The sequence below is a fragment of the Ornithorhynchus anatinus genome, chromosome 4 (genome assembly GCF_004115215.2).
Source record: "Ornithorhynchus anatinus isolate Pmale09 chromosome 4, mOrnAna1.pri.v4, whole genome shotgun sequence".
Lineage (NCBI taxonomy): Eukaryota > Metazoa > Chordata > Mammalia > Monotremata > Ornithorhynchidae > Ornithorhynchus > Ornithorhynchus anatinus.
The window spans coordinates 39,012,518-39,026,330 of NC_041731.1; the positions used below are offsets into that span (position 1 = coordinate 39,012,518).

General features: G+C 41.3%; 1 protein-coding gene across 2 annotated transcripts in view; it reads left to right on the forward strand.

Annotated features, from left to right (window-relative positions):
* The window catches only part of COL5A1 (collagen type V alpha 1 chain), a 241,500-nt gene that overhangs the window by 60,341 nt on the left and 167,346 nt on the right, over positions 1-13,813 (forward strand). For both annotated transcript variants that reach the window (XM_007662135.4, XM_016226670.3), the window contains exon 2: positions 5,707-5,874. In XM_007662135.4, the coding sequence (XP_007660325.1) occupies positions 5,707-5,874 (168 nt within the window). The remainder of the gene's footprint in view (positions 1-5,706; positions 5,875-13,813) is intronic.

The window sequence follows — 13,813 nt, forward strand, 5'->3', positions numbered from 1 at the left end:
GACCCTTCTGATTGTGAATGGCTTTTGTTCTCTGCCTCTGCCCCCAGTCCCCAGCTCACACTGCTTCAGCAGCTCCAGGCTGATGTCAGAAGGTTGGAATTTATCCATATATATGTGTGCTTTTATGCCTCGTGAAGCAACAAGGCATGGAATAGTAACTGAATTGAGAAAGAGAGAGGCAGTGGAAAGTTGAGCAATTATTGAATTCAGTTGGGGGACCCGGCTCCTTTGTACTCTGCAAAGGAGTCCTCAGGTCTCCTTTTTTCTCAAAATAAATAAATAAATGAATCTGGTCTTCTATACAGTACGTAGGCTGCATGGAAAAACACTCCATTTAGCCATCTGTTTAAGGAGAGAATCCAAGATCCCCTTCCTTCTGGGATCAACCTCCATTGTGAGACTGTAAGATTGTTAGGGATGGGGATCGTATCTGCTCATTGTATTGTACTGTGCTCTCCCACGTGCTTAGTACAGTGCTCTCTGCACCTAGTAAGCACTCAATAAATACCACTGATTGCTTGTGAGTGAGAGATTGAGGGATGTTTGGATCATGGACCTGAGGGAAGTCACATTTTTCTGCATAAGAAGTTCGTATGGAACCATAAACTCCAGAGTTGGAAGGGATCCTTAAGTCATTTCATCCAGCCCCCTGTTTCAGAGAAGGAGATTGATTTAGCCATATGGGATAGATGATTATTTTTCTCTTTCTAAGTCTTCCGGGCATGGAGATTCCCCACCTTGGTTATCTGTTCCAGTGCTTAATCAGAGTCAAGAGATTCTTCTTAAAAGAACTCTTCTGTGGCCATGTAATCTATCTTTGAAATATTTAAGGACAGGCAGATCCAGGGAGCAAGCTGGTTGACAGGGATAACACAGGATCAATCAATCAATTGTATTTATTGAGCACTTACTATATGCAGAGCACTGGACTAAGACTCTGCCACTTGTCAGCTGTGTGACTCTGGGCAAGTCACTTCACTTCTCTGGGCCTCAGTTCCCTCATCTGTAAAATGGGGATTAACTGTGAGCCTCACGTGGGACAATCTGATTACCCTGTATCTACTCCAGCGCTTAGAACAGTGCTCGGCACATAGTAAGCGCTTAACAAATACCAACATCATTATTATTATTATAATTGATCAGTAGGGGAAGAATTCCAGCAAATAGCAATGATTCCTTGTGGTCCAAAAAGCTCCTACAGACAAAAGGTTGCTGCACCATTTCTAGGGCTACAAGCATGAAGCTGTGACATATTGTATTGGCCAGATTAAATGAATCTGTCAAGATGAGTTTATTCTGGGCAGTGCCAGGGGTTCGTTAGTTTCTGCGGTTTATCTTTTTGACAGTATTTTGCTTGGAGCATTGGGTGAAAAATTCAATATCACTTCTTACTAGTGCTTTCCAGTCAAAAATGGTTAATCCAATTCAGTGTGTAAATACCATCTCTTTGGCATTAAAAAGACCGGATTAGCAAATGGATGGTACAGATCATGAGTGCTGGAAGAATACTTTCTGCTGGAATCATTCAGATGCTTAAACATCTGGTATCCAACAAGCTATGGAATAACCAGCCCTGTCAGGATGGCGTGTGATATAGAATTTCTTCATAAGCAGTTTTAGCACTGCAAATGCTAATAGGAAGTTGATCCTAACAGGCCGTGCTGGAAAAAAATCTGGTTGAGAGATCATTCTTGGCGAGTACTCCTTCGCAGAAATTCTGCTGCAAATCATTCTAAACCACACATTCGATTTAGGATCTGGGTGGAGCAGGATTCTTGAGTTCCTTATGGAACTTTGGAATGTGTGCTGAGAAGATGTGGCCATTAGCATTTACTGAGCATATGTGACGATCTAGGTTCCCTATGCTCTGAGATGAACTGGAGGAATCTTGTCCTATGGGAATTTGTTGTTAAAAATAAGTGTGTGTTTCTGCTAGGACCTGGGTTTTCTGCAAACTTGTAGGTGCTTCTGTGATGTCGGTATGGGAAGAGTCTGATTTAGGCAAACTGCTCTAAGATGGAGTGGGAGCCATCTAAATGATCCAAACATTTACGTTCATGAGAACGTACATGATTCTTGAGGAGCAAAACTCTTTATCAACTCTTCTTTCCCTGTAATGAACAATTTTCTCCACTCTGAGATGGTTTTAGTGGACCAATCGCAGCAAAGATTTGACAGTTCCTCAGACAGTGAGAAATGAGGGCGGGACAGAAACATTTCAGCTGGCCTTCGGAAGTGGAACGTGCAGGTTTTCCAAGGAACAGGACCATGAATGGGGGGAAAAAGTGTATCAGGGTCATATTGCAACAGGAAGGTCCCTCTGATAAAAGATATGGGCTGACTACTTCGCATTGTAGGACACCATCTCCTTGCAGCAAGCTGAAATCTTGGGCTAGGGAAATACACTGGCATTTATCAACCAGGGACTTAATCGCAAAAGCTGCTGAAGGATATCCCTTGCCTAACCATAGAAATAGTCCAGAGAGCTCTTGTTCCTGATTTTTTTAAATCCTTTTTTTTTTTCACCCTTTGCTACTTTCCCTACCCATTATTCACCCCAAGTTCACAAAAGTGAACTAATTTATTCATGTTAATGTTTGACTCCCCCTCTAGACTCTAAATGCCTTGTGGGTAAGGAAGATGTCTACCAACTCTGTTATATGCTATTCTCCTAAGTGCTTAGGACAGTGGTCTGCACACAATAAGCGCTCAATAAATATGATTGAATCTATACGTTTGATGCATAATCAGTTGGAATTTCCTTAGCTTTACATTTAAAAATCTCAGAACAATGGTGCATCTGATGTCAGAAAACACTGGTCTGCTGAAGGGGCAAAACACAGGAGTGATGAAGAAGCACATTTACTTTGTGGTGAGGGGGAATTCTTAATGTTCACACTCATAGGTCTGGACCAATTTTCTTCCAAAAGGTGATATTGGGTTTCCTCAGTTGAAATGGTAAAATCGAAGCACAACCATGGGAACTGGATCAGTGATCAGGAACTCCAGAACAGAGGCAGAATTCTAGGAGCAGGGTCTCTCTACTCCATAGCAGGCTCAAACAATCTGTTACCAGTTTTTCTTCCAAATATTCTTTTTTCTGCTTCTTTATTGGTGTGACTAATGATGAATGATTGCTAGGAGGCTATGGTATGTTTTTGTAGGAACTCCTTGGGTTATAAATGAGCTCCTTGGAGGGAAGGAACTGCATAAATGCTAAATAATAAAATGTCATGCTAAGCAAAGCATTTCTTCTGGTGTTTGTCTCGCTGGAGCAATGGCATAAAGAGCAGCTGTTACAGTCCTTTAGGCCTTGTAAGCCTGTCTCCACTTTAAACCTAGTTTCTGAGGTATGTCAAAAGGATCTCCTGAGGTTAACGACGCAGCCAGGTGTATGCAAGTTTATGAAGAGAATGGTGACTAGAAGTTTCCATTTCCACTGACGCTAGAGCAAGGAGAAAGAGTTTGAAATCCCACCTGAGAAGACTGTGATTTGACATCAGAAAGAGCTTTCTGATCAAAAGCACATCAAACCCTGTTCTAAGCACAAGTCAATCAGGTTGGACTCTGCCCCTGTCCCACATGAGGGTCACAGTCTAAGTAAGCTCTATAAAAACAAGAGCAATACCTCTATTTCTGACTTCAGCAGAAGCAGTCAGTCTGAAGGTAGAGGAGATGGCTTTGGAGTTCTAATGGGGCATGGTGACATAAGGAAGGCTATTTGCAGTTTGGGATGAAATCCAATCCATTGAGATCACCTGCCACTCAAAACATACAAATCTTAGTATGGGCATGTAAGTACTTCAATCCTCTGATAAAAATATATAGGATGTAAAGGATGCTCTTGGCATTTATCTGAAGTAAAATAGTGTCAGCTGTGACTCTAGAGTACTAGAACATATTACGTAAGTAGCTCAATTCATGTGTAAGCAGTTATAGTATTTAAATATTACTGGTCACTACTGTTACTATGCAAAAAGCCCTGGGATAAGCCCTAGTGGAAGCATAATATAATCAGATCAGTTATAGGCACTGCCCCACCCTCTAGGTCGGGAAAGATGGGTTCATATAAAAACAACAGTGAATAAGAACAAGGTACATATTCAACATATCAAAATAACAGTGTTAAAATATGTAATAAAGCAGTAGAGCAGCATTGCCTAGTGGAAAGAGCAAGGACCTGGGAGTCAGAGGTCTGCTGTGTAATCTTGGGCAAGTTATTTCACTTTTCTCCGCCTGTTACCTCACCTGTAAAATGGGGATTAAGACTGTGAGCCCCGTATGGGTCAAGGACATGTCCAACCTGATTGTCTTCATCTACCTCAGTGCTTAGAAAAATGCTTGACATGTAGTGAGTGCTTAGCAAATACCATTATTTTTATTATTACTTTTAGACTGTAAGACCATTGTGGGCAGGGAACACGTCTATTAACTCCACTGTATTATACTCTTCTAAGCACTTAGTACAGTGCTCTGCACACATTAAGCACTCAATAAATGCCACTGATGATGATACTTGGAGCCAAAAATCCTCAGAGTCTTTATCTCTCCAGGCAACAGCTTGTGGTTACAAACCACAGTTGTTTTCTCAGTATTCTAAAAGTAAGCTTGACTGGTTTCATGCCCATGATGGCCAACAGGAGCTGAGAGTCCCTATAGAACTCCACCTCAACTCTTCACTTAAACTCATCCATATCTGTAGATTAGCTGTTTCCCCTTTAGCTTTGTAAACTAAGACTATGCTGAACTTATCCACCTTGACAATCTTGTGTTTGCCCCAGGGCAGAGCACAGTGCTTAGCAAAGAGTGCTTAATAAAATAGCCTAACTGAACATTCCCCTCTAAAGTGTGAGCTTACTGTGGGCAAGGAATGTCTCTGCCAAATATGTTGTATTCTCCCAAGCTCCTAGTACAGTTGCTCTGCACACAGTAAGCCCTCAATAAATATAACTGATTATGATTTCTACTCTTCCAAGAGCTTAGGACAACAGTCCATAGATAGTAGGGCCTTAGTAAATGCTATTGAAGGAATAAAAAAACTTCTTAAAAATATCACCATACCTTCCAGTCCAGTAATATCTTTGCCATAGTCTCTCACAATAAAGTCTTCTCAGGTGGAAGATGCACAAACCACGATCCTACAACCTAAAGAGGAGAGTCCATTCAGTTTCTTTTTTCCCCCCAGGAGCCTGAATTCAAATGCTAATTTAATTTTTCTAAAAACTAGATGATTTTGCAGGACATTGTCAGTGCACATCATTTCCGGGGCGAAATCAGTACATTTGCTGTACAGAGTATGTGCCGTCCTGGATAAGGACTTCTGCCTTGGTTCATTTTCTAGTTGTACTCCTAGAATCAGAGAATTGGAAATCAAATAGCAAAGAAGTAAGAAGATCCACGGAATGGGGATGGATGCAGGGAGTGGTGGGACTGGGTGGGTTTTCCTACTCAGAACCTTCACCCAAGCATACTGAATTATTCAGTCGTCCAAAGGCATCACTGTGTTTTACATTCTCCTGCCACTTTCCCCCTTTTTTAGTGTTAGATACAACTGTCCTTGTGTAAACGTGGTGTCAGTTACTTTAAAAGGCTCTTCATTCTCTGGATGGCATGTTGATCAGGAAGAATTTCTGATTCTGCTGATGTAAATAAAGCTCTTCCTTTTGTACCGGTGTTAATTCTATTCTCTCTCCTTTCTCCTCACAGCTGCACCAGCAGATCTCTTGAAGGTATTAGATTTTCATAATTTACCTGATGGAATAACGAAAACAACAGGTTTTTGCACAAGCAGAAGATCTTCGAAAGGACCAGATGTCGCCTATCGAGTAACAAAAGACGCTCAGCTCAGTGCACCAACAAAGCAGTTGTATCCTGGTAAGAGAAACACATTTTAATTCATACATAAAATAACTCTTCTATCTCCATTCCAGGATCATTTCTAAAGGGTTTGCAAAGTGTGAGAAGTATGCTTTTTTCTTGGGTCCACTTTTTAAAAAGTAATGGTATAATGATATTTGACAGAACACACATCAGAATCCTGACTAATGAGCTGGTATCACAAGAGTAAGAGCGTGAGACCCAGCTAACTATATTGCCCGCTGTTCACATCAGTATTTACAAATAGAAGGGGTGCGGTCTGAGGAAAGAATCACTGGACAAATCTCTGTCTTGAAACTTCACGACCAAGAACTTGTGCATAGGAGCTGATCATAGATAGTGCTAGTGGTTTTACTCAGCTTCACTCACACTCCATCTTTCCTACTGGTTGCGTTGCCCCCAGGGAATATGGGATACAATGAATTTAAAAATAGGTAGCAGTGCAGTGCGTGACGATGTGTAAGCCAAGTTTATTTTATGTGCGTGGCACATTTCTGCCCAAAATGATGGCAGTGTAATGCCAATACTGAGCTGTAGCACCACAAACCAGTAGGTGGTTGATTGGATAACCACTGTGATCTTCACTGCCCTCTTTAGCGAGCTATTTTCAGGATCCCTTCTAGATCTGTCTAACTGGGGGAAAAACCCTAAGTGATTCATTGGTCATAAACTTTCATCACTGATGGCTTAGCCCCAATACGCAGAACTGAGTCTGGAATCCAGATCTCCTCTCTGCCGGAACAGAGTGCTTACCACTGTACAAACGGCAGGACTCGAATAGATTTAAACTCCATTTTCTCCCTGTAAAGAACATATACTATAGGTGATTTGGGGAGTAGTTTTAACCTTGTTTTGGAGGAAATGCTGTTTAAAGAGAATCCTAAACAATTAAGTTAAGCAAAGTGTGAATCAAACATCATAACCAGTAGCGAGGAAGGGAACTGGGTTTAGTGAAAATCAATTGGAAATGACTGGATTTATATTTTTAATTACATCTGAAAGCTTGCAAACCTTTGCTTTTTCTATACACCACACAAACCCATAGCATTATTGGACTGCCCAGGCATTGTAAAATGTCCCAGGGAATTGATCAGATCAATATAATGTGCTGCATTTATCTCTGCTTAGTGTGAATGGATGATATATTGATTTTCCTTGGGCAGTAAGGAGATACACTACAACATATTGCTCTGCAGAGATCACTTGAGTTCAGTTAATAAAAGAGGGTTGGCATATATACGTTTGTGTGTTCTCTTCCCCAAACACTGCCAAAGTCGATATTGACATGCACACTTTAAAGGACACATATATTCTCACTCAACAACACTGAGAACAACACTTCAGTCAAAGTGTTACATCTACTAGAACCCAGGAAAATATGTCATCTCCAATTAATTCTCACAGTTACCGGATCCTGTAGTGACAGAACATTTCAGTTTGCTAAGCTCTTGATGCCTTTGGCCCCTTGGTCAAACAACCATGGATGATGATGATAATAATTGTGGTATTTCTTAAGCGCTTACTATGTGCCAGATACTGTACTAAGTTCCAGTGAGGATATAAGCAAATTGGGTTGGACACAGTCCTTGTACAACAAGGGGCTCACAGTTTCAATCTCCATTTTACAGATGAGCTAACAGGCCCAGGGAAGTGAAGTGACTTGCCCAAGGTCACACAGCAGACAAGTGGCAGAGCCGAGATTAGAACCCATGACAGTGTGCTTTGTCACTTTCACTGCTGTGTCACTACCACTTCCACTTTCCTTGCTACATATTCAACTGTACATTTTTGAAAGCCTTGGTAAACCTTGGAAAAATGTCTTTATGGATCAATGCAATGAGACAAATCCTGCGTTTGAGATTTATAACTTTTCAGAGATAAAAGGCAGTTAAAAATGACCACCTATTAGCCCATGGTCTCTTATAATTTATAGTCACGAGAGAAGTGTGTCTTGCTTGAAAAAAAGAATAACAATATATAAAATGAGCCAATTGGTAGTTACTGTGGGCAGACTTCAGGTACATCACTGTACTAAATGCTCTGGGAGAGTACAGTAGTTAAAGACCTGATCGCTGCCCTCAAAGAGCCTACAATCCAGTGGAAAAGAAAGTTAAACATAGAGACAACTATATTGCTCTTTTGAGATACACAGAAATATATTTTATACCAAAGAAGTAGAGGACTCCAGTTTTTGCATCCATATAGGTGAGCTCTGATAACTGGTATGGCAAAAAGAAAATGTGAACAGGCACCTGATTGGCTGATGAAGAGTTGATTTCCATAAATGTAAATCACTGTCTTTGAACAGACTGATTGTGAATCATTGCCTAAAACATTTCATGAGAGCTTTAAAAGTTTTCTGAAATACGGCTGATCTAAATGCCTCACTCCTATTGAGTAATTTGCTCCCGGGACATGATATTAACTAAGACTAAATTAAACACCATTGATTAACATCCATTTCATCGACAGTTTCCCAGGAAGTGATTTGTGCCCTGAGTAAATCTGTAGCATTTTTCCAGGGGCAATATCACTTACTGCCCAACTAGGGGATTATATAGCCACAGAATTTCCCTCCCTTTGTATCATGTACTGTAAATAGAAATTTGTCATTAATAGACCAGGGAGGATGGTAACTTTTTTCCAGGTGTGAGGGTGCACATGTGTATATGTAGAATCCAGATGCCTGGGCTATAAAGAACCATGTGCAACTGGCAGTCCATTCCACATTTTGTGGCCATAAAAATTGTCCTTTCCCCTGCCAATGCCACTGTCCCTTCTAGTTCTTTGGGGAATTACAGTCTCTCTTGTTATCTTGTTGAAACATTGAATATAGCAATGTTCTGTTGGGACAAAGAAAGACAATTGTTTTGGTAAATTAAAGAGATCCTGAGGCCAGGAGGCAATCAAGACCTGTTTCCCATAGATGCACATCTGAAATTCCAGAGAAAGGACTCAGTATTTGGATAGGCCAGGATGAAATTCACCCTGAATCTATCCTGGAGTCAGGGACATGATGGTGAAAACTTTAGGGGAATTGATTGGAATGAGCTCGTGTTAATAAATTGCCTGGAGTACACAGATTAACAAGATCCCCATAGCAAATAAAAATAATAATCTTGGGACTTCCAAGAAGGTTCAAGCATTTGAAAAGCCCAGAATTGACCTTACAAAAAGCAAGGAAAGTGATAATTAAAACAAAGTAATTTCTTAGGGATGTTTTTTTTTCCCTCATGATATCTGAAAGTGTGATTTTTATGTTGAAAGAACAAAGCCACCCTAGTAGAAATAGGGCTTTCTTTCCCTATACAGAGCTAGCAGGAAGCAGATAAGAATCATTTTGCCTGGATGAGATTTTTGGTTTCCCTAAGTTTGTAATTTATGAGCCCTGCTGACCAGAGCTTTGACACTTTCTACAGCTACCAAAACACAGTCTCCACAAAAATCTAGCATCAAACCAATAACCATCAGGAAATGTGATCAGTGATTTTTATTATCCCATTAAAATACAGTTCTTGATATTTGCAGTTATTCCGTAAATATCCTGGTGGGACAGTTGATATAATCACCATCTTCCCTGTCTCCCTCTTTTACAACCTTGTAGACCATAACCTCCTTGTGGACAGGAAACATGTCTACCAACTCTCTTGTACTCTCCCAGTCACTTAGTACAGTGCTCCGCACACAGTAAGCATTCAATAATACAATCGACTGATGGATTGATTGATTTCAACCCCATATTCAGTCTATGGCCAAATCCTGTTATTTCTGTCTTTCTAACATCTCCAGAGTCCACCCTGTCCTCTCCTTTCAAACCCTGGGCCAGGCACACACAGCAGGGACTCAATAAATACTACTGATTTGGTTGATAACAAAATTCAACCTAAGTAAGGGAGCCTATAAAGCAATGTGGGATGCAGAGGGAGGTAAAGAAAAGATGAGGGAAAGCGAAAAGAGCATAGAACTTCATTTTTGGTTTTGGTTTTCAGATATATTTTTTAATGGTGCTTAAACGTAAGTATGTGCCAGGAACTGTACTGAGGGCTGGGGTAGATGCAAAATCATCAGTTTGGACACAATCCCTATCCCACATGGAACTCACATTTTAAGTTTAGTGGGGAGGATTTAATTACCATTTGAAGATGAGGTAACTGAGGCCTAGAGAAGTGAACTGACTTGCCCAAGGTCACCCAGAAAAGTGACAGAGCCAGAATTAGGACCCAAGTCCTCTGACTCCCAGGCCTAAGCTCTTTCATTCATTCAGTCTTATTTATTGAGAGCTTACTGTGTACAGGGCATGTACTAAGCACTTAGGAAAGTACAATACAGTAAGGCTGCACTTTCCACTAGGCTGCTCAGTTTCTAATGCTCCAAATTTTGGGGAGAATGAAATGATCAGAGTCCATTAAAAATATAAATATTAAGGATAGTATCTCTTCAGGAATGTTGAACTTTAGTCAATCAGTGGTATTTATTGAGCACTTAGTATGAGCAGAGCACTGTACTAAGTGCTTGGGAGAGTACAGTACAACAGAATTAGCAGCCATGTTCCACTGGACCAATAGCAGGACTAATGTACTAATGATTTAAATAGCAACACCATCCCTTGATCAACCAATTCCAGGAGGCAAAACAGAGTTGAAAGTGTGGTGGTTTAAGGCTTCTCAAAATAGCTCCTGCATCGAGTGATCTAATGCACTCCTTCTCCAGCTGCAAATGATGGTACCCAGCAGCCTCAGGGGGGTTCAGCAAGGCATTTTCTGGATGCATTTCCTGGATCTTGTCTCATATTCCTATATGTGGGTTGTTTGACATGGGAAACCATTTCAGGAGCCACTTCAAAGAGGTCTGTACTGGGAAAAAGGGTTGGGTTCTAAGTCCTCTTGAAGATATCTTTAACTCAACCTGGGAAGCAACCTGGGTTCTACTGGTGAGAGCATAGGTTTGGGAGTTAGAGGACCTTTATTCTAATCCCACTGTGCCACCTACAGATTCCACAGCCTCAGTGGAAAGAGCACGGGCTTTGGAGTCAGAGGTCATGGGTTCGTATCCCAGCTCGGGCACTTTATCAGCTGTGTGACTTTGGGCAAGTCACTTAACTTCTCGGTGCCTCAGTTACCTCATCTGTAAAATGGGGATTAAGACTGTGAGCCCCATGTGGGACAACCTGATTCCCTTGTGTCTACCCCAGCGCTTAGAACAGTGCTCGGCACGTAGTAAGCGCTTAACAAATACCAACATTATTATTATTATTATTACCTACCTGCTATGTGACCCCGGGCAAATCTCTTCACTTCTCTGTACTTCAGTTTCTTCATCTCTGTAAAATGGGGAAATACCTGTTCTCCCTCCTATTTAAGTTGTGAGCCTCATGTGGGACAAGGACTTCTCCTGACTTGAATATCTTGTACTTACCCTAGTACTTAATACAGTGTTTAGCATAACAAATAGAACAAGTATTAATATTGCTAACTCCGAATCAGGCCGTTCTAGTCTCTGCCATTCGTTGGCAGTCACATTAGACCAAAACATTTCCAGGCTCTGTGGTCTGTTGCGATCCCATTTGTGTACATTTCTACTTGTAGACAGTGACTAATACTGTCTAGGGATTACCTAGGCCTTCAGTGGCTCACTTATTTTGGCAGAGAACAGAAACTTAGCCTGAGGAAAATTTTGGCTTTTAGTAAAAGTGATGGATGGCATCTTTCGCCTCCACCCTGGTTTCTTCTAGCGGGACCACGAGCTACCCCAAACCCAGCATTGAGCTAGTTTATTCCACATAATTAAAGGGTTGAGAGTTGGCCAGCTAGGATATAAAATGGTGGATCCATTCTTCTAGTGGAGTTTATTACATGTCTACTGTGTGTGCACAGGACTGTATTGAATGCTGAAGAAGAGAGCAGTGGAGGACAAATTAGAACTAATCTCTGAGCCATATGGGGCTTTACTATCTAAGAGAGAAAGCGAGGGGAAGACATCAGGCACATAAGAAAAGATTCTAGAATCTTCTAGGTGTCTTCACGTTTAAGCTCCTATTCCATTTCTGTAGGCACATGATGAATACTCCCAACTTAAGTATTTTCAGTAGTGTAAAACTGTGATCATTAGCCACCTAACTCTGCCAGCAGTTGTGAGCTGTGAATCACAGAACGAGCTCAAGCCAATTTGGGGACAGTTTCTCTGAACCCTACCCTTAATCCTATCCCAGGTTTTGACATTTTTTCCCAGTGGCAAAAGTACAGTCAACCCATCCACTGACTGAACTGTCCAGGGGAAAAATCTGAAATATTTGTAAGTACAAAAAATGAGCCATTTTCTAACAGTACACTAATCAGAAATCAGTTTAAGGCTAAAATTTGACTTCTCCTTTTGGCGTTTGGACCTTGGAAACCAGGACTGGCCTTTGGCTGCCAGTTTTGCTCCGGTAGCTGGGCAGCAGAGGGCACTCATGACTCAGTGTGAAGGGGAATTGTACAGCAGCCCTCTGTGTACCTGACTTTTTCCACTCCTAAGGGCATGATGGGATTTGTGGAATGCCAGGCCCATCTTTTGTGCCTCTATCAGAGGTGGGAACTGATAAGAGGCTTTTCTTTCCTAAGCCAGGATGACTAGTGATTGCCAAACGAACTTGACCCACCTATAATCCTCGAGGCCATAGTGCCTGACCCCATTTTTTTTTCCAGAGGCTGAATTACAGGGTGTCAAGAATTCTGTTCTGACTCTGATAATCCTGCTGGCTCTGGTCAGGGAGTTCTGTCAGATTTTACTGCTTTTGGCTTGACATAGCTCTCTCTGCCAGTCTCCAAGTTCACCGAGGAATTGCAAGTTGCTCACGTGGCAGGATTGCAGAACTTATCCGTGAGAATTAGCCTCCAGTGAGCTTCAATTTTCTGTCAAAGCTACAAGGGTCATAAAAGGGTATTGGGAATTTTCAAGTTTTGTGTACAAGTTTGACTCAGTCATCTTAAAAGAATATCTCTTTTAAAGTGACCAAATACGTTCATTGAAAGTCAGAATTTTAAATAATCTCACTGAGAAATCACTTCTAATGGAAATGGGTCAATATAGCTTACTTTCTAACCTACCACATCTAATTCCACTGTTATAACAGTAATAATAATTCTGGTGTTTATGCCAGCCAGTTTACTAAACACTGGAGTAAATTCAAGAAAATCAGGTCAGACACAGTCCCTGTCCCACATAGGGATCACAGCTTAAGGGGAAGGAGAGTCCAGGTGTTTCATCCCCATTTTACATTTGAGGACACTGAAGCACAGAGAAGTTAAGTGACTTGTTCGAGGTCCCACAGCTGGCAAGTAGCGGAGCCAGGATTAGAACCCAGGTCCTCTGACTCCCAGTCCTATGATTTTTGCAGTAGGTCTCACAGTTCTTGGGCAGACCTCCTGTTCAGACAGTTCTTCCTGAAAATTCCTTGTTCATTCCAGATTGGCATATCTACTGATACACTTATAAACTGACTATGTAGCAAAAAAGCTATGTACTGGACTAGAGGATGTTTGATCTACACCAGGGCAATCAAAGTAGTGGAGTGCTACCCAGCTTCCAACTATGTGGTGGGATTGGGTTCTGCAGTAACAGGCAACAGACTAATCTTGACTGAACATAAGGAATAGAGATTCCTTTAGAGTAGAGGGTTTGTGGAGGAAAAACTGAAAACATTGGCAGTACCCACAGATCAGAAATGCAGTAGCACAAAGAAGATCAATTTTTAAATGTAAGTAGTACGGGCATGATTGGTCAGGTTTCAAGGCTACTTCAGTGATACATGCAAGTTCAAAGAGGATACTTCTGATGGCTGAAAAAAAAGCATATGTATGTATACATATATCTGGTAGGACTGCTTAGGTGGAAGGCATCCAGCTTATAAAGGTCTGAACTTGGCTCAGATAGTTATTCTGTTACCTGCTTAAGACTC